The 20,753-nt window shown below is 45.3% G+C and overlaps 1 protein-coding gene across 2 annotated transcripts in view; it reads left to right on the top strand.

The window, feature by feature from the left end:
- LOC120855527 (carboxyl-terminal PDZ ligand of neuronal nitric oxide synthase protein-like) overlaps window positions 1–20,753 on the top strand; it is a 360,532-nt gene that overhangs the window by 248,237 nt on the left and 91,542 nt on the right. Inside the window, exons 3-4 of one of the 2 annotated variants that reach the window (XM_040230013.1) lie at window positions 4,193–4,285; window positions 16,012–16,070. In XM_040230013.1, coding sequence (XP_040085947.1) covers window positions 4,193–4,285; window positions 16,012–16,070 — 152 coding nt within the window. Of the gene's footprint in view, window positions 1–4,192; window positions 4,286–15,996; window positions 16,071–20,753 lie in introns of both variants that reach the window. The other variant, XM_040230012.1, reaches the window with a different exon arrangement.

The raw sequence follows: 20,753 nt of genomic DNA, 5'->3' as shown, positions 1-20,753 counted from the left end.
GCAGGACTGGGCCAGTCCCTTCATTAACACACATGTCTGTTACAGACCTCCTGCTTCCCCTTCTTGGATGCCCTGTGGTTGGAACTGGAGACACACAAGATTAGGAGCTAGCCCTGGGAGGTGGGGGCAAGGAAGCCCTGGGGCCTCAGAGATAACCTGAGATAGCGGCTCTCTGGCTTCCAGCTGACGTTCTTACTCACGTCCTGGTTGAGTGTTTACTCCTGGCGCCTGCTGAACCTGGGCGCCTCCCTCTACCCAGCCTCCCCTTCCCGGGCCTCACTGGTTGGCACAGCACGCTGAGTTCCACGGCTGCTCTTCCCACACAGGGTCTCCGGGCTCTGTTTATGAACCCAGACACTTGGTCTTTCTAGTCAGTGGTTAGTGTTCCAGGGCTTATAATGTTTTGTTTCCTAAAAGGTCAGGTCCTGTCGGGCTTAATCTGTCCTTGCTGGTGGGGCTCTGACTAGCAAAGCAAATAGATCAGGTCAGCCTGGCTGCACTGGGGAAAGAGCCAGGCCAGTTGGCACAGACTTCAAAGCTGGCATGGGCTTTGTGGAAGGGTGGCCTGGGCCGCAGACGGTAGCACCAGCAGTCCTGTTTGTTCCTCGGCCTCTGGCAAAACCTGGGCAGACTAGATTCCTACCCGGCAGAACACAGATGCTTCCTCCTGGACCTGCCTACCCCTTAGCATAGTGCGGTCTGAGAAAGAGGAGAGCTTGTCCTTGTGAGCCTCTTCTCTCTGTGTTCTCCTGGCCACTCCTATCATCTTCTCTCTTTAAAATCCATTTTCTGTCCCCTGCCGTGAGCATAATAACACGATTGTCCAAATGAAGTATAATTGCCATATAAATAAATGGTTTTATGATAAAGATTTGAACCTTTCCAGACACTTGATTTCATTTCCCTGGTTTTCAACGGAACTGCAATTTGAGTACCTGTTCTCTGGTTGGAAAGGGTTTTGAGACATCCGAACACCAGACACGTGGAGTAGGTGCAGAGTGTGTCCAACCCAAGAGCCTTAGCAGCGCTCAGGTGGTGCATACTAGCAGCGCTCAGGTGGTGCATACTAGCAGCGATCGTGGGGCCTGGAAGCCTCTCTTTGCCCTCTTCACTTTGAAGCGCTCTGGAGAGCAGCCCACCAGCTGTGTAAGGAGGACACCTGTGTTAGCACTGTGACTGAGATTCCAATGCAGTCGCTTGGTCATGCTTTCCCACGTTGCCACTGTGCCCACACACCAAAGAAGAGCCATCGGGAACTACGGCAGTGACCGAATCAGAGGCTGTTTTCCAGTTCCAAAGAGAGTGTTTGGTTGCATTTTGAATTCTTAAGATCAGGGTATTAAAGACACGGCCAAGGTTGTCAAAGTACAAAGTATGGAAATGGTTTAGATTTTAGATATACAGCCAAAGAGCTGGTTGGGCATCTCTTGCCAGCCTTGGTTTGGGGGCAGGGATATTGATTTTTTTTAAATCCCAAAGAGAATGAAACCAATAGGACCATGGACCAAACAATAAAGCAACATAGTCATATTTTTCTGGAAATGGAAGCCATTTATGGGTCTGGTTCAGCCGGCAATAATCTGCTCTCTAGAACCAGGGCAGGGAAGTGACATCGTGCCTTGCAGAGATGGTGGTTTAGTTGCTAAGTTGTGTCTGACTCTTGCGACCCCATGGACTATAGCCCGCCAGGTTCCTCTGCCCATGGGATTTTCCAGGCACGAATACTAAAGTAGGTTGCCATTTCCTTCTCCAGAGGAATCTTCCCAACCCAGGCATCGAAGCTGGGTCCCCTGCACTGCAGGCAGATTCTTTACTGACTGAGCTACAAGGGAAGCCTTTAAAATTTGCTGCTTTGATTTGTTGCTGGAAAGAGGGAAGAAGGAAATATGTGGACCTTATGCGAGTGACATACTGGTTGAGAGCAAAGACAATAAAGCAGGCAGAGATTGATGTGTCTGGGGCAGGTTTGTCCACCTCTGGGTGTTTCCTGGACTCTTAAGCCCTATCTCCCACCTGAGCTCATCAGAACACACCCCTTGCACTCCTTCTACTGGCAGGAGCAGCTGTGATTTTAATGATTCGTTTCCAAAGGAGGCACAGCTGAAAGACTGTGTTCATTGAAAGCCTGCGAGCAGAGGTAAATAAATGCAGGTGTGGCCAGGAAATGGAGCTGGTTCACCTCTCCCAGTGGGCACAAGGCCAAAGTCAGCAGACTTATAGAGTCTCGTGCTGGCTCTCCCACCCAGAGATAATTTCAGTTCATCTAGTGCTGCACCTGAGCAGAATGCTGCAGTCGGGGGAACACCCTGCAGATTGTAGCCGTGCTTTGAGTTGCATGCTGATCACACAGCTCTACCCTCCGCCAGCTTACAGCCATTGACTTAGAGAGCAATTTGTAACATGACCAGGGCCATCTCATAGCCAGACTCCAGTACAGATGGCACGTCTCCCTGTCCTTTATATTGTATTATTCTTAATTGGCTCTGGGTTCCCAGACTCTGAAACAGAGTCTGAAGTTGATGTGTTCTTCTCTTTCTCCTGTGTGTCTGCTGCCCTTCTTTCAGGATCCCTGGTAAAAAGGACAGCTGTTGACAGGGTAGAGTGATTGGGAGAATAGGAGACATGGCCACCAGACTGGGGAGTGATTTATGTTGCCATCACCTAGAAACTCAGATCAGCAGTAAACCGAAACCTGCCCTGATGACGTGAAGAAAACTACTTCACCTCAGTTAGCTGGGTCGTGTCCTTATCTCTAAGAAGCAGACACCCAAGGGGCGTCAGCACTAGCTGTGCAACAGAAGAAGAGAATGAGCTGACATTTCAGTGGAAGGGATCGAGAACAGGGTAGGAAGCTCTCCTTTGAGTTCTTAAAATCAGAGTGGCATGAACAGCATGGCTAAGGAAAGGTTCTAGATTTCTTGTGAGATTTTCAAGGTACGTTATGTTTTTATCTTGTTAGGGTAGATTAGATTCATGTCTTTCAAAATACCAAGTAGAAATAGGTTTTGGATGTACAGGCAAGGAGCTGGTACCTTACCAAGGTACCAGTTCGGGTGGTGGCATGATGGGGAAGGGTCTTGAGTATAAAAGGTCCCAGAGAAGAGAGCCTATGGGTTGGAGTAGAGATTTTGGCCCTGGGTCCTGTATTTTTATTTTTATTTTATTTTTATTTTTAAAATTTATTTATTTTTTATTTTACTTTACAATTCTGTATTGGTTTTGCCATACATTGACATGAATCCTATTATTATTTTTAAATCTCTAGTCCAAATGTTTGATTAGAGAGCTGGGCAGGTAAGTTTGCTAGGTGGTGATACCAAGATAGGGACCAGAAGATGAAAATGGATAAATGCTTAGAATGAAGTTCAGTGAAGAAAATGTAGAGTTATATCACCATTCTGAATACCTGCGCAAACTTGAGAAATGGCTGTGGATGAGAAATGTAATAGAGAAATATCTGGGGTTGAGGATGAAGGCCAGCAGCCATCAGCAGTGTAGTCTGTGGCTGAAGCAGGCCTGTTCAGGCCACAGATAGAAGTTTAGAATATAGGGCTGTGATGGGATGTCCTCCCTTGGAACCGTCAGTAGGCAGACCCTTTTTTTAGAATGCTGTCTAGAATATTGGACTAGCGGGCAGGTCTGGAGACTGACCTACAGATCAGGGAATTTGGGACTTGACCTTGTAGGGAATAACTTAGATTTCATAATGATCTTTACGAACGTAAAAATTCTGATCTGAGGATGGATCGCAGCTCTTCAATCTTTTTTTGAGGATGGAATAGCGTCTCAGCAGCATTTGGGTAGACTTGACGAAAACCTGACCGACAATGAAAGCCATTAAATGTCAGAATGATTTAATGAGGGGAGGGTCTGGATTTCTCATGAGATTCTCAGAGTAGGCTCTGTTTTCATCTTGATAGAACAGATCAGATCCATTCCCGTGGCCCAATGTGATAGCTGAGTGTGATACCAGTGACCACTCAGAGTCCCCGTTCCAACCCACATACCGCCAACCTCCTGCCTACAGACATCCACCTGCTCTGACACCCCCTGAGGTGCTTCATGTCCCCAGAGTCTGCACCAGCTCCCTCCACCCGTCCGTGGCCCTCTTGTCCAGGTCGCAGGCTCTCGGGGTCTGTGCAGACGCACCGCTCTAACTGGATTGCGCTTCTTTGTCTCTTCTCGCTTGCAGTATGAGTTTAAAGCCAAGAACATCAAGAAGAAGAAGGTGAGCATTATGGTTTCAGTGGATGGAGTGAAAGTGATTCTAAAGAAGAAGAAAAAGGTAAGTGACTCTGAGCCACAAACCCTGCTGAAGAGAGACGCAGGGCAGGTGGGCGTGGGGTAGCTTTTCTTCCTTAGGCTACTCTCTGGGCAGAATCCCACCCTTATCTGGTGAGGAGGTCTGCTCTAACCAGCGACAGTGTTGAGAGGCTGCAGCTGGAGCAGAGAGAAGGCAAGGACCAAAAGGCCTGGTCGGTTGACTGGCTTAGTCCTGGAGTCCCATGAGTGACGGGTCCATCTCCTGTCATCCTTGTATTCGCCCCTTTCCCCAGTTGGATTTGCCTGTGAGTCTTGATCTTGGGAAATGCTTTAACTTGAAGTTCAGCAGGGTTCAGTGGGCAGGGAGGAGGTGAGAGGAGCCTTCCTAAGCAGTTGGCCCATTCTAAATAGGCCCTCAAGACCCAGCACAGCTACCGTTCAGTGTGCAGGAAGGCTGGGGTGTGACCCCGATGGGAGGAAGGTATCGGTCCCTGTGATGGGCCATCCTCTGAGTTGGGGAGAGGCAAGCAAGCGAGTGTATGTTGTTTAAATACTAGGCTGTTTTGTGTCAGTTTTATGTGCGATGGGAGAATGATGTTCTGGGAAAGGCTAGATTCTGCATAATAGTCAGAGGGGAGAGTGTATGTGTTTCCAGAAAGAAATGGAAATGGGCTTGGTTGATGGACAGTGTATGAGGAGAAGCCCTTTCTTTTTCCTGTTTCTAGACTTTGCTGAGGCCTTTGTTTTATACTCATTGATGTAGCAGCATTCATACTAATGAATAGACATCTTGAGTTGCCTTTGGTTCCAAGCCTCTATTGCTCTCGGGGCTTCCCGGGCCTCTCAAATGGTAAAGAATCTGCCTGCAACCCAGGAAACCTGGGTTTGATCCCTGGGTTGGGAAGACCCCCTGGAGAAGGATATGGCAACTTACTCCAGTATTCTTGCCTGGAGAATTCCACGGACAGAGGAGCCTGGCGGGCTACAGTCCACGTAGTTACAGAGACACAACTGAGCGAGTAACTTTCACTTTTCTCCATTGCTCTTAATTCAAATGGGATTCAAGGCACACCCTGAGTCGGGGGGTTATGGAAGGTAAACACAAATACTAATACGTAGTAGTAGGTACATAATACGTAGAGGTATTAAAAGATAAATACATGGAATTAGGAAAGTCAGGGGGTAGATGTTCAAGTTGCAGTCAACTTACCAATCCAAGGATTTAAATCTTCTCTGTCCTCCTCACAAAAGACATTCCCCAGCGTATGACTGGACTCTCCACTAATGAGGACTCTACCACTTCTTCAGGCAGCCCATTTTTTTCTCTGGACAGCTGGACATTTGCAAAGATCTCCCACATATAAAACTCAAACTCGTTCTCTTATGCTTCCTAAATATCTCCAGGGGTGGTTCTAGAAAGTGTTTTATGGCTGTGAGATTGCAAGGTTATAGGAAGAAAATAGAAGATGATATACTGTTTATAAAGAATTAACTCCTTAAAAATTTACAAGTAGTAGGGAATTTGTAATAGCTTATTAAATATCCCCGACTTTATAAACTTCCACTGTGGGAACAACAGTTCCCATCGTGTTCTTACCCTGGGGATCTTTTCTGCCCCTTCCCTCCACCCCACATATGTGCACACAGCAGTTGGCCATGAGATAGTCTTTAGAATATTGTCCTCTCAGGGGTTCTTGAGAAGGAGAGTTACTGGAATAAGTGAGGCCTATCAGGTCAGTGGGATCCCTGTGCCCCTGTTAAAGAAATTACAGATGATGACCAACGTGAATTGAAAAGCAAGAAAGATCCTCAAAGGAAAAATGCACCAGTTCACCCAAGCTCGTGACTCAGCCAGCCAGGCTGAGCCCCAGCTTGGCTTTCATCCTGTATTGTCAGGTAGCTTTTCTCTGCCCTTCACGTGAGGGGCCTCTCATGGGTTGGTGCTCTCCTGGACCAACGGATAAGATGGTAGTTGTGATCTGTGGACACGCTGCAGGCTGCAAGGTGCTTTCACACCCATTATCGTCCCATCTCCTCCCCAGTTCTTCGACGAAAGTCACCTGGACATCTCACTTGGTCAGCATCGTGGTACCTCGTCCCTTCAGGGAACTCACCACGCAGACAGTTTCCTCGCTGAACTGCTCCCTCACCATCGGCCGATGTGTCAGCCTTTCGGAGTCTGAAAGTCAGACTCATAGGATTTGAAATTATGGACCTTAGGATACTAACTCACGCTGACCAAGCTCAAAAGAGGCCGCTGTATAAATCAGAAAGCAGGTCCTTTGTTCAGTTTGAGACGTGCAGTGCTGCAAACCAGGCACTCACGGTAGCCTCCCGAGCACATTCTTCTGTCAGAGGCACGCGATGTGAGAAGGCACGTTCCTCGAGGGTTGCTCCGTGAGCGTGGAAATGGAGCGAGTCAGCTGACTGCGTGACAGCCGTGTTTCCTGGCCTCTGGCTCCACCGTAAACCGGGTGTTCAGAGTGGCCTTGTTGGGTACATGCTGCTCCTAGAGTCTGTCCAACAGACTGTCCAGGCTTTGCCTTCGCGACTCTGACTTCTGTGCTTCTTGGCATCTCCCCGCCTCCGCAGTGAACACGCACTCCTGCCTCAGGTAATCTGTTTACCTGCAGCTAGGGTGCATTTCTTGGCCTGCTGTCCTGGGGCCTATTCTGTACCTTTCAGGTAACTTAGTATACGTCCGAGATGATCCGTATGGGGTGACTTCGTGGTTCTGCCCTTAGAGGACAATCTCGTTTCCCACCTCACCTGTCCCTTGTGTATCATGGACCAAACGTGGCACCATGCTTACCCTGCATGTGAAGAAACAGAGGCTAGAGAGTCTAAGCTTTATGCCCGAGATGACACGCCGTGCAAGGGCAACTGTGTGAGGCAGAGTCGCCTGGCAGAGAAGCCAGCCTCCTTCCACCAAGTACACGAAAACCGAGCTCGAGAAGTGTCTTGGAGTCCCTGGGACCCGATGACTCACTTTGAAACTCTCTCCCCGGTAACCTCTAGTGTGGGCTCCCCCTCCAGCGGCCCAGGTGGCCCAACAGGTCTTTCTTCAACGTGATTCTTCTGATGCCAGGCCTGGGAAAGGGGGGCCCCTCCCATCTTGTTTTCTCCACCCCCGCCCGGCGGTGTCCCTTTCAGGCCGTGGTTGTGATTTGGATAAGGGCTTTAATCACAGGGTTCATTTTACACTGGTTCTGACAGATGAATGCACATTAATAGCAATCAGCCTTTTTTGTCATCTTATTCCCATGTGACTGTCCTCTGGTATGTGAGTATGCTGACACCGTGTGTGTGTGTGTGTGTGTTTCTCTGTCTCTGTTTGTAGAATAGAAAGGGGCCAAGTGTAGACGTGCCACGCTTCTCTCCAAGGAAGTGGAACAGTCAGCACATTTTGGTGCTAAGGACTGGAGCTCTTGCCAGGTAGCTGTAAGTGTGGAAAGAGTCGTGGCTGATATTCAGCCGTAGGCACCGTGTGGTATAGCCTCACTGTGCTTATGCTGTACTAGTCAATAAAAATGTTGAAATGGTCCCCTCCTCCTGCTAAGAGCATGTTGCTTTTTACTGGGTCAGTGTAGCACGTTGGAAGGAGCCCTCAGCTGAGAGGAGAAGAGCTAGGTTCTAGTCCCAACTCTTACCTTCCTGGCTGGGTGGTTCTAAGCACGTCGTTTTAAATGAGTTGGATTAGGCGATCACTTTACCCTTGTCAGCTCAGTTACTCTGTACCAACTCTGGAACGATGCATCCAGGGGCATGCGTGTGCATGTATAGGTCACCTGTGCTTCTTCAGGCTTTTGAAAACCTTTTGTGCTACAAAGAAGGCAGATCTCAGAGACCAAACAGGTTTGTGTAGAAAGTTTCTGTCTCCTGAACTTCCAGGGCAGGATGGGAACCTCAGAGGTCAAGAACTTCCCCAAGCAGCCTCCAAGCTGCTGCTCTGTCCGTAGCCTGTCCAAGACTGTTGAATGATGCTATGGCTCCTGGCTGGGGGAAAAGAGTGTTTACCGGGACTCCCTGCTCTGCAGAGTGTGTTTAAGATCAGGGCCATCTCTGTAAGCTCAGCACTTACTTGGATGCCTGGTGTGTGTAGTGTGTTTCCAGTGATCTTGGCTGTTGGCTAGTTGGGTGAGTGAATATGATTTGTGTCTGAGGGTGTCATTAAATTGGGAAGAATTAAGTACTTAGCAATTGGATCAAATGAAGTCTTATTTGCTGCTCTTGGCTGTCACATTCTTCTCCCTTTCTCATTCCATCAGTCGTCCCATTTGAAAAAACATGGATAAGAGCCTCCCTAAGCATAGAGAGGCCTCAGTGGAAAGTGCTAACTTCGTTATATGATGAGCAGGACTTCTTCAGTGACTCTGATCATCAGGTGCTTTATTCTAATACAAGGGGAAGGGAAGTCGCTCAGTCGTGTCCGACTCTTAGCGACCCCATGGACTGCAGCCCACCAGGCTCCTCTGTCCATGGGATTTGCCAGGCAAGAGTACTGGAGTGGGGTGCCATTGCCTTCTCCAATTCTAATACAGGCAGTAGCCAAATATATTGGGATCATCTCTTATTGTGATGTGAAGAAAAATGAAAACATCTTTTTGGTTACATTAAAGTGCCTAAAATGCTGTTGTGTTTAACTGGCACCAGCGGATAGTGAATCTCAAGTTCTCTTAAGACTCTTAGGTTGTATTTGTGGTGTAAACCCAGCTACAAAGATAATTGGCTTTGCTTTGTTGTTTCTCAGTCAGTACATTATCTTCAACTCCCAGCAAGGCCCAAATAATGATCTTTTCTGTGTATTTGATAATGATTATTTATTATAGTACTGGCATCACACTGCAGCACCATTGGCTAGGGAGTGGACTTCTGAATAAGGAAGATTAGTCTTGAACTTCATCCAAAGGATTTTTCTACAAAAGGACTAAAGGGCCTCTGTTTCCTGTGTTTTTTTTTTTTTAATACACACCAATAAGTGTATTGGAATCCCCTAAAGCATTGTTTTAGAAAGGCTCTGCTGTTCTCATTAACAGATATTTACTGTGTTTAAAGGAACTGGGTAGGACCCTTTCCAGCAAAATTAGCTATAAGCACACATTGGTCTATCACAGCTCCTATAGCGTTGCGTTTTAGTTATTTGTGTCTTTCCCCCATAGGCTCTGAGCCATTAAGGGCAAGGGCCGTGTGTTCTCTCTGGTTCTGTTTTGTCTGTTTGGGAAGGCAGAAGACCAGGGGGAGCCATCTGATTGTTATAACACACTAAGATGATAACAAGTGCATCCTATAATAATAGCTAACACTGAAATTTAGCCCCTGCCATTTGCTAGGCTTTGTTTGATGCAATGTATACTTACTAGGTCTGCACAGCCATCCTGTGAGGTAGGTACCACTTTTAGGTTTGGTTTGCAAAAGAAGATTGAGCGACTTGCCCAAGACCTCAAGTCCCATCAGTGGTGAAGCTGGGGTTTGAACCAGGTCTGTCTCGTTCAGATCCCAAGTGGGTTTTTCCTGCCGTCATGTTGCTGTGTGTGAACTAATCTCCTCAGACTCCTTTAGAGAAAAACTGCCCTATAGGAGATGCCTAATTAATTAATCCAGAGTCTTTGACTTCTAACCTGTACCCTGTCACTGGGATATCACATCGCAAGGAAACTAGTTTCCGGCTTCAAGAGTACTGCTCGTTCCTATGAAAACACACAGCTCAGACCAGAATTTGGGAGAACGACCTTTAGACGTTTGATCCCCCAGCAGAGGACAGGAGAAGCCCAGAAATGGTCCTGAGGTCACCCGGGCGGTCACAGAGCCGGGACTAAACCGAATCCAGTCTTCTTTCTACCATGTTTTTTGATAGTTTTAACACAGGCATGTTAGGAATTTTGTGCATCGTGTGAGAGCTTATTAGTGCCTCAGTTTTGAATTGTGTTTTCTGTATCTGTATGGGTTATTCTTTAAGATGGGTGGTGGCTGTGTTTTCAGATTAGTCCCATTCTGTCTGGAGGTGTGGGGAACTTGCCAAGCTGAGTTACTGTGGTCTTTGCAAGGTGCTGTTTTATTTATTTATTTTTAGTTGTTTAAGAAGTCACCATTGCTTTCAAGAACATTAAGAAGGTTTTGTGGTGTGCTTCCTGATAATTTCCAGTAGGATAGGAAATAAATGGAAGTACAGAGTTTTCCTCTCTTCTGGGTTCCTAGGGAAGGCCTCCAGAGATGCCATATCCGTTTCTGGGTTCCATATCCTTGACTCTGTTTTCTGTTCTTGGCACTGTTCCAGGCAGACTACCTCTGAACCAGGCTTCAATCCCTGTCAGGAAATTTTGGAATTTCAGAATGGCTGTAACTTTTCATGGAGGACTGGAGATTTACACTCATTAGATAAAGGAAAGAGAAGACTCTGTGGTTAAGGATGTGCTTGCCTCATTTGGTGGTCTTATAAAAACATGCTCTGCAAGCCTGTTATCCTTTCTCTCTGTTGAAAGTGAAAAGCTTCCTGACAATGGAGAGTGAAAACCTTTGGTTCTGTCACTTGGAGTAGCAAAGAGACGTGGGGTCTAGAGGTAGACAAGTTGGGCTTCAATTGCCCCTGAACTAGGTGGCCTTGCAGGGGAGTAAGTTATCTTCCTGAGCCTCATTGTCTTGAAAGTTGAGGCCAATTTTGATAGTATAAGGGAAGCAGTATATAAAGTTCTTAAGTGGAAGAAAATATTTTCTTCCAAATCACCTGGGAAATTTCTGGTAAAAATGAAAAAAATGAAGCAGCTAAATATGACTTTCCTGTATCTTTCCTTTTTTACTTTCTCACTTTGTGTTATTCTAGGTCCTCCGACAATTAAATGCCAAGACAGGATTAAATGCCCGTGGGAGAAAGTGTAGAGGCAAGGCTGACAGAGCTGTCAGGCTTCAGTGTGGGTCTGACTCCAAGTGAAGGAGAGCGGAAGGAAGGAAGACAGGCTGGGTGAAAGTGTCTTAGGCTCCAGTGTGGTCCGAGGAAGGTTTGGCAGGGCTGCCAGGGAGTTCTGATTGTCTGTCAGGGGGATCCCTGTGTCTCTGAGGATGGGCCTGCACACTGATCATTGTCTGGGAGTGGGGCCCCTGCATGTACGTAATGATGAATTTCGAATGCAGCACCTGGGGGCCCTGGTTAGTTACATTTCCTGTAATTGGAGGTCTGTGGGGCACATTTGTGTGACAGAATCTTCCTTTCTCTAGAAAATTTTTATTAGCCAGTATGTGAAGCAGAACCTTCCTTCAGGTTAAGCTGCTCTCTCTATCTCATGACTTTTTAATTACCTTGGAGTGTGGAATTCATTTTTTAAAAAGAAGAAAAGTAGGGAAGGGGAGACTGCTGGGGTGGGGAAAGGCATAGAGAGAGATGGGCTAATAAGGTAAATCAGAGTTCTCTTAAAAGGCTCAGCAGTGCCACAGTGTCCTTTGTAGGTACAGAGGGGACAAAGAGTAAGAGAGAGGAGTTACCCCCCAATTCTGAATGTGTGGCAAAATGCTGGACAGCTGCCCCTAGGGTATCAGTACGCTCCGCTAGGTATGCTTTGCCCACTCGCATTTTTATCCCTGTTCCTTTATATTTATGGAGCTAGTGAGGAGGTAGATCTTGTCCCCCTGGGCCTTGCTCATCGGCCTCAGCGATGTTCCTGCTTGCCCTCCCAGTGGTACCAGTAAGGCCCTCCAGAGCCTGGACTTCAGGTTGAAGGAGCCTGAAGACCCGCCTTGCTCAGTCCTGCCAGTCCTCCCCGGGCTGTTTGCAGGGTGCTTTTTTCTTCCAAAGTATTTGGAGGTCCCACGGGCTCTAGAACAGCGTCCCCCGCCGTCCCCCTTCCTCTTCTCTTCCGTCCTCCACCTCCTTTTCCACTCTCGTTTCAACTTGAAATGTCTTCATCTCCTGGCATATTTTGGAGACCACAGCTCATTGAGGACAGAGAGTAGCAAAACTGGGAAAATTTCCTCCCAAAGCTACCAGAACTCAAAGCCCTTAACTCCAAGCACTAAAAAAGAAGTGGTTTCAGGTATAATTTGGAGCTCTGAGTTTTCTGAGGACAGTTAAACTGAATTTGGCTCTAGTTATTATTCAATAATGTATCTCTCTTCCACAGTTGAAGCCAAATTTGATTTATAATCCCATAAAGGTAGGTCCTTAGCTTTTCTTTCTCTCTTTAAAAACATTTTTTTCCTGAAAATTTTTTCCTTAGAAGACTATTAGAAAAGTGAGGGAGAAGGTTGATCTCTTTGTGTGTTTTTTTTCCTCTATAATGTTTGGAAAATGGAGGAGATGTTTAAAAGAAGTTCAGAGCAAAAAGAAGAATCAGTCCCTCTGATTTAAGCTATTCAGATAATACATTGAGTCTGAATTTGTACCAGAGCACCCTTACTGGTCAAAAATTCAGGAGAACTTAAGTCTAATCCTGAGTGGCTATTAACTATGGGGACACCTTGCTCACGAAACTGCACTGCTCTGGGTCTTACTTGAAAGATGATGGAATAGGAAGGATATAAATAAATAATGGAATAGGAAGGGTGTGTGGGGAGGAGTAGAGAGCCTTTAGTTCTCAAGGTGTTGGAACATCCTCCAGACATTGAGGAGACTGGGTTAAAATGCTCCAACCATATTTGCCTCAGGTTCTTTGAATAACTGAAACATTGTTGAGTCCTGTCTACACTCCAAACCCTTTGAGTTATTTTGATAATTTCTTTATCCCTTCATAGATTGAATGGATTCATGCAAGGATTACTGTAGTTGTTTAGTTGCTCAGTTGTGTCTGACTCTTTGCAGCCTCATGAAACTGCAGCACGCCAGGCTTCCCTGTCCTTCACCATCTCCCGGAGCTTGCTCAACCTCATGTTCACTGAATTGGTGATGCCATCCAACCATCTCATCCCTCTGTGGTCCCCTTCTCAAGGATTACTACAAGTAATGCAAGGATTATTACGAGACCTTTAAGGGGAAATATAATGGGATTTTATGACTTTTACTTAAGTGGATTTTAATGGAATTTTCAGAAAAGAAAATTAGTAAGTGAAAAGATGTTTGTTTATTTTTTTGGCCAGGATTTTCTATACGGATACTCATATTACTTTAAAAAGGAAAGTATTTTCTGCCTGCTGTGGCCCCTTCTGATATTCCTCAATAAAATAACATAAGGTTCCCTGGGAGTTGGGAGTCCTGGGAATCCTTCTCTTCAGATCTTCCAGAGAAAGAAAAATATTTATTCTGTATTATTGGCCTCATTAGTCTTGCCTTTTGATGAAAGTGTTAGCTGCATTCCTTAGACTTACAAGGAAGAGTCTTGCCCAGATCACCTTCAGCAGAGGCTTATAGCAGGCTAGGAGGAAATGTGGGTTGGCACACGATGCTTCCTCTCCCTCAGGGGTGCAGTCCTGAGAAGAAAGATATACACCTACCGTTACTGGGGGCTCCGTCTAGGCTCCGTCTAGGAACTGACAGTCTCCAAGGAGAGCATTTAATTGGGTGGAACTGGGTCTTCTCAGGCTTCCCAGGTGGCGTTAGTGGTACAGAAATCAAAGCAGGAGATGCACGAGACGCAGGTTTGATCTCTGGGTCGGGAAGATTCCCCTGGAGGAGGGCATGGCAACCCACTCCAGTATTCTTGCCTGGAGAATCCTTTGACAGAGGATCCTGGCAGGCTGCAGTCCGTGGCATAGTGAAGAGTCGGAAACAGCTGAAGAGACTTCGCGTGCACACACGAGCCTTCTCGTCACGGAGCTCAAGGGCTGGGCAGGTCTGGCCAGCCCCTCTGTGACACTTGGCCTTGCTCGTGTGCAGGCAGCTGCTGATTCTGAGCCCCATCAGTCATGGCTGGTTAACAAGACCGGTTCATCAGTTGCACACAGCGTAAGCCAAGTCACCCACACTCAGAAAGAACCCTCTTTGAGGTTACTTTCCTCTGAGAGGGGCAGTGGGTGTGGCAGCTTCTCGGACCTTTATGGGCTTTTTGGTACATTGAGTTATTAACTCTTCCGTTAACTTTGAAAAATTACAACAGAGTAGCAAGGACGTAATGAGCAGACTTTCCTGAGAGTGAGCACACTGAAGCTAGATTCCCTCAGGAGCAGAGCAACCTCACTTATTAGCCCGCCCAGTATTCAATTCACAGTGACTGTTTATTGAGTAACACCAGGAATGGGTCCTAGCCAGGGACAGTGTGATGGGATCCCCATCAGCTGGCTATCTTTAGAACGTCAAGAGACTCTCCTGTGCCAAGCCCAAGACTCCAGAGGAAGTATGCTGAGATTCTCCTATTAGGGATTTCACTTTATACCTTTTCTTTGGTGTCGAAGAATGGCTGTCAACCCTAGGGTCACATCACAATCACCTGAAATGTTTGTTAAAGCTGAAGATTACTGGCCTCGCACAAGCTTACAACCATTGTTGTAGGAATGACTCCAAAGAGTTGGAGCCCTGGCATCTGGAGCTTTGTAAAAACATACAAACCAGACTTCCACTTTTCAGATGGGTGCATTTTTTTCTATTCTTCCTGCTAAAGTACAGCTGAAAACTCTGACCATTATCTGTAAAACAAACGTTAAGATTTTGAAAGGTGGAAAAAAGGCAGCCTGGCTGGGGACGCAAGGAAGGAAACAGCTGTGAGTTCCCTGAGGTTAGTTTTCATCTCGTATATCCCAGACTCAGAGTCAAAAGAAGTCTGCCGCCCAGCTATGACACTGGAATCAGACACAGAACCCCAACAAAGCCTGCTTTCTCTCAAACCCAAGGAGGAGGGAAGGGGAGGCATAGCAAGGCAGAAAACTTCCAGCCAGAAAACATGAAAAAGCTCCCCCCACCCCTGGCCAGCAGACTGTGAATGCAGCCTAGACTCTCCCCTTGCCAGGAGTAACAAGGGACTCCAGACTCCCCCGCTGGGAAGAGTGTGGGACTTCAGCCCTGCGAGCTGGTAGTGACCCCCACTCCCCATGTTCTCTTCCCTGGAGAGCTGAGGGTGTTCCTCCCAGGTGTCCTGAGCACAGTGTCCCAACACAGGCCAGTGAAGGTGGAGCAGAATTCTCTGTCCGTGCACTGCAGGTGTGCCTGAGGGCTTGAGGTGGCTGCTCCCCCGACGTGGCGGAGTGCCACTGACTTCATCAAGCGTCTGGGGTTCCAGTATTGCCCTAGAATCCTCTCCCCACTGCCATCCTCTGTCCCCGTTCCTGTCCGCTTCCCCAGCTGCTTAGGGGTCCCTCTCCTTTGAGTTCACAGCAGGTTAGGCTCACCGCCAGGTGAATATCCTATTTTGGGTGACTAAATGTGCTAGTTAGCTTGCCAGGCTTGTGTTCAGCCTTTTCCTCTGCTCCTGAAGGGAGGGAGGCTGGGGTCCGCATTGCGCATGGATCTGACAGCGTCGTTCAGCCCCTGTGGCAGCTCCTCTCTTGTTCTCCCTGCTTCTCCTGCTCCACTGGAATGATGTATGATCTTTTTTCCTGGTTACTTCTCCACAAAAGTATGATTTAGACTGCAGTCCCCTGAGACCCTTTGGCTCCTGCCTACTCTCTGGCACCCTTGAGAGACACTCTCCTAAAGTGCTTGAAGGAGACACATCTGACCCGATACTTGACATTTGCCACTTGTCCGTTTGCAGCAATCCACTGCAGGCCTCTTAGAGGGAACAAGGCCAGAAGCAAATGCATGTGTTTGCATAGGTGTTAGTAGCTCAGTGTGTGCCCTGGTTCTGTAGCTGAGGACAAGCCTAACTTATTCATTTACAGCTTCTTTTATTGCAGAAAAAGGAGTGGACGTGGGATGAAAGCAAGATGCTGGTGATGCAGGATCCTATCTACAGGTAAGCGCCCAGTCTCCAGGGCCCACCGGCCACCTCTTGGAGCCATCTGTCGGTGCGGTACGTCCAGACAAAGAAAAATAAATTTCTCCTTCCCCTTCCTGAGACCTGTTGTTTCTGTAGATGTAAGTTCAAGAAGCAAATCTGCCATATCTTTTAGAGAGGAAAATTCTTCTCATAATTGTGCTAGGGGAACTATGAAGGGTTTCTGCTTGACATTTAATCCAACTGTTTTAGTTGTAACTTGAGACCTTTTCATTTTGTATCAGTTATATTTTAACTGAAATTTCATGATTGTATGTATGTTGATCAAAATGAGAGAAGTGGGTTTTTCCATTACCCTATGCTTATAATTTCCCACGGTTAATCTGCTCTGCCGTTCTGCCCCTTCAGAAACTGAGCATGGATAAGGGGGTTGTGTTCCTCTGGGGCAGCAGAAAGTCACAAATAGAGTCCGTAGAAATTGCTTTCACGGTGAAACCGGAGTTCCTACAGAGATTAGATGACTGTTGTCCATGTGTGCCCCAGGTAGAGGAGTGCCTGGTGGTGATACGTACACACAGCCGGGGCCCTGCTGGGACCCACACAGGCTCTCGGTTCATTCGTGTCATTGTTCTGTCCTGAGTCTCCGCCGACCAAGCCCTATCCCCTTCTTCCTCCTTCCTGTTTTTTCCCACTGGGGAAAGGATATTAGCTATTCGTTTTGGATTTGGGGGTTCTAGATTTAAGTTCTGATTTTATCTCCTTTCAAATTACTTGCCTTGGTTGACAAAGTGAATTAAGGTCAGAACTCACCTGAGAAGTTAGCATTTATGGTGGCCTTGCCATCTAGATTAAAGAGTAGATAGCTGTGAAATGGAGTTTCCATTCATTCAAACAAATATACCCATTTAGAACACTTATCCTGAGTACTGTGCTAGGTAATTTAGCAGATGACTAAAATAAGTCCCTTGTTCTTAGGAAGTTTTAGTGAAGTAGGGAAATGGAATCCTGAACAAATCATTATAGTACAAGACAGTGTGTCTGACAAAATGAATTTCATTCTCTGTGTTTCTTTTGTACTTGTGTTTGTTGAAATAATTGTTATGTGTTACTGCCACTTAAAAATGTCTCTTTTACCACTAGGCTATGAGGCTCTTATCAGTGAAGAGCTGTGTTCAACTCACTTTCGTATTTCTAGCACCAAGCCTGTGTCTGTTCTCTATGAGGCATTTAGTAAATGTGTGATGGGTAGATGGATAAATGTACTGAATTAATAATCCAAAAATTAAGTGTTATGGTGATTCACAGGAGGCAATGATCACTTTCTACTTACGTGATAAGGAAAGGCTTCATGAAACATGTTGCATCAGAATGGGGCTTGAAGGATGTGAATGGACAAAACTTGTCATTTGCACCTTGTGAAAAGAGTTTCTTGGGTTTTGCTTTTTACAGTGGCATTATATACATGTAAGAGTGACCTCTGTGTGGGTGCTGGGCATGAACTTTAATCTTGCCTTTTCCTGGTTTGAAAGAAGAAACTTTCCCCAAAGTTTCGTATCTCAAATAAGCTGTTGCTTTTTTTTTTTGCTTTTATTTATCCTTATAGCAGCTTTATTGAGGTATAATTGACATACAGACACTGAGCATATTTAACATGAATAGTTGGGTAAATTCTGACATATTACTTTTGACTTCTAGACCTGCCACCTCAGCCGAGACACTAAGCATATATCCCCCCAAAGTTTCCTTGTGCCATATTGATTTCTTTCCCTCTCATCCCTCCCTGCCCCGTCTCCCTTCCTCCTTGCCCAAAAGTCTCCAGGCAGCTACTCATCTCCCTTCTGTCATTGGAGATGAGTTTGTGCTCTCTTGAGTTTTGTAGAAATAGAATAAAAAGTACATAGTACACAGCAGTACAGTGTACCCCTGCTTTCTCTGGGTCTGGCTCCTTCCGTTTAGCATAATTATTTTAAGATGAATTCCTTGCCGCGGCATAGATCAATATCAATAGCTTATCCCTTTTTAGTAGTTGTTTCCCATTGTATGGGCTTCCCAGGTGGCGCTAGTGGTAAAGAATCCACCTGCCAGTGCAGGAGACGCAAGAGATGCAGGTTTGATTCCTGGGTTGGGAAGATCTCCCAGAGTAGGAAATGGTAGCCCACTCCAATATCTTTGCCTGAAAATTTCCATGGACAGAGGAGCCTGGGCGGCTGCAGTCCGTGGGGCTGCAAAGAGTCAGATACAACTGAGCACCCTGAGCACTTCCCACTGTATCGCACCATTTACTTAGCCATTCACATTTAATGGGCATTTCCGTGACTTCCAGTTTTTGACTGTTACTGTGAAAACTTATACAACTGTTGATATACAGCCTTTTGGTAGACACATGTTTTTATCTTTCTTGGGTGCATACCCAGGAGAATTTGTTAGGTTTATGCTGAGCTTCTTTTTAAAGTGAATTTTAAGTGGTTATCCCTTTGGTTGGTGAATCTCAGAGTGACTTTTAAGGTCTCTTTATTTTGGCTGCACTATTCTTTATTTTTATTTATTTACTGGCTGTGTTGCAGGGGCATGCAGGATCTTAGTTGCTGCTGCTAAGTCACTTCAGTCGTGTCTGACTCTGTGCGACTCCATAGATGGCAGCCCACCAAGCTCCCCCGTCCCTGGGATTCTCCAGGCAAGAACACTGGAATGGGTTGCCATTTCCTTCTACAATGCATAAAAGTGAAAAGTGAAAGCTCAGTTGCTCAGTCGTGTCCGACTCTTCGTGGCCCCATGGACTGTAGTCTACCAGGCTCCTCTGTCCATGGGATTTTCCAGGCAAGAGTACTGGAGTGGGGTGCCATCGCCTTCTCCAGGATCTTAGTTCCCCTACCAGAAATAGAACCTGCGCCCCCCCACAGTGGAAGCACAGAGTCTTAACCACTGCACTGCCAGAGAAGTCCCTATTGAACTTTTTATGAAACCGCCAAACTTTTTTCTAAAGCGATTATACCACTAGTTCCTTCACATCTCTGCCAGCATCTAGTATCATCAGTCTTTTTAGCCCTGCATATTGGCGTAATGTAGTATCTCATTGTGGTTTTAATTTGCATTTTCCTAGTGAGTAAAAATGTTGAGCATCTTTTCATCACATGTGCCATTTGTATATCTTTTGTGAAGCATCTGTTCCAGTCTTTTAGCCCATTTTTAATTTAGGTGTTTTGCTTTCTTTTTATTGAATTTTGAGGGTTCCTGATAAATTTTGGATAAATGTCCTTTATCAGATATATGATTTACAAATATTTTATTCAAGTCTGGGTTGTGTTTATGTCAGTAGTGTCTTTTGAAGAAGTTCATGTTATATCATTTGTGCTTTTGATGTCATATCTAAAAAATATTTGCTAACTCAAGATCATAAAGATTTTCTTCTGTGTCCTCTTCTGGAAGCGTTATAATTTTAGACTTTATGTTTAGGTATATGATCTATTTTGAATCAATTTTTATATGATGTGAGGAATATATCAAAAATAATTTGGGGGCAGTTTTGTTTTTGCTCTGCAAATGAATGTCCAGTTGCTCCAGGCTCATTTGTTGAAAAGATTGTTCTTTCTCCACTGAAGTACCTTTGTTGAAAATCAGCTATCCATATCTGTGTGGTTTATTTCAGAACTCTTTAGTCTCTTCCATTTATCTAATTGTCTTGATACCAGTACCACAGTGTCTTGATTGCTGTAGCTTAGCTTAACAATCATTGAACTCAGATAGTCTTAGTCTTCCAACTTTGTTCTTTTTCAAAGATTTCTTCCCAATTAGTATTAGTATGGTATATATTTTTCCATTCATTTTTTAAGAAGAAAAATGGGTTTTGGTGGGGAGTAGAAGACATCAAATAAATCTTTAAGTAAATTTTTCTTTGGCCAAACCCCACCTTAAAAAAAAATAAAAAAAACCTTCCATACAGCAGACTTTTTGGTTGTAGATGTCTTGTGGATATCTTGCTGATGTATCAAAATTTAGCACCCTGTGTTTATGAACAAAAGAATGAAGTTTGCTTAATGCTATTCCAGTTTCCTATTACTTTTCCCCCTCCTATGTTTTTTCCCTCATGTATTAAATTGTGTTTTAGTCTCTACATGTGTTTTTGTATGTATGTGCTGTGGGTAGATGAAAGAGGACATTTTTCTAAACTGTGTGTGTACCCCTTTGTCATCAATAGTAACATTTATTATCATGATAATATATAGTAACATTTACAAATGAGCTTTTTCTTGGGTATAATTATTTTCCTGCCCTTAAGGAACCACTCTAGTTGGATTCAGTAGCATTGTTGAGGAATACATAATTGGTATGCCTTTGATTACTGTAGCATTCACGTTAGGAAAACTCCTTTATGGTAAAAACGTACTCTTCCTAGTTAAAAGAAATGACTTTGCAGTAATGAAAAGTAATAATGAAGTAATGAAGTTTTTGTTTTTTATTAAGTCAGAGTTTCAGTTTAAATCTTTTGCATCCCTCACATAGAATAATAGAATCATTTTAAAAATTGTGATGAAATATATATATGTGTGTGTATATATGTATGTGTGTATATATATAAACATCAAGTTTGCCATTCTGTCCACTTTTAAGTATACAAAAGAGGGCCTTCGTTATGTTGACTATGTTGTGCAATCAGCATTGCTATCTGCTTCCAAGATGTTTTCATAACTCTAAACTTTGCAC

Source organism: Oryx dammah, unplaced genomic scaffold, assembly GCF_014754425.2.
Source record: "Oryx dammah isolate SB20612 unplaced genomic scaffold, SCBI_Odam_1.1 HiC_scaffold_28, whole genome shotgun sequence".
Lineage (NCBI taxonomy): Eukaryota > Metazoa > Chordata > Mammalia > Artiodactyla > Bovidae > Oryx > Oryx dammah.
This window is presented reverse-complemented; position numbering and strand designations above follow the sequence as displayed.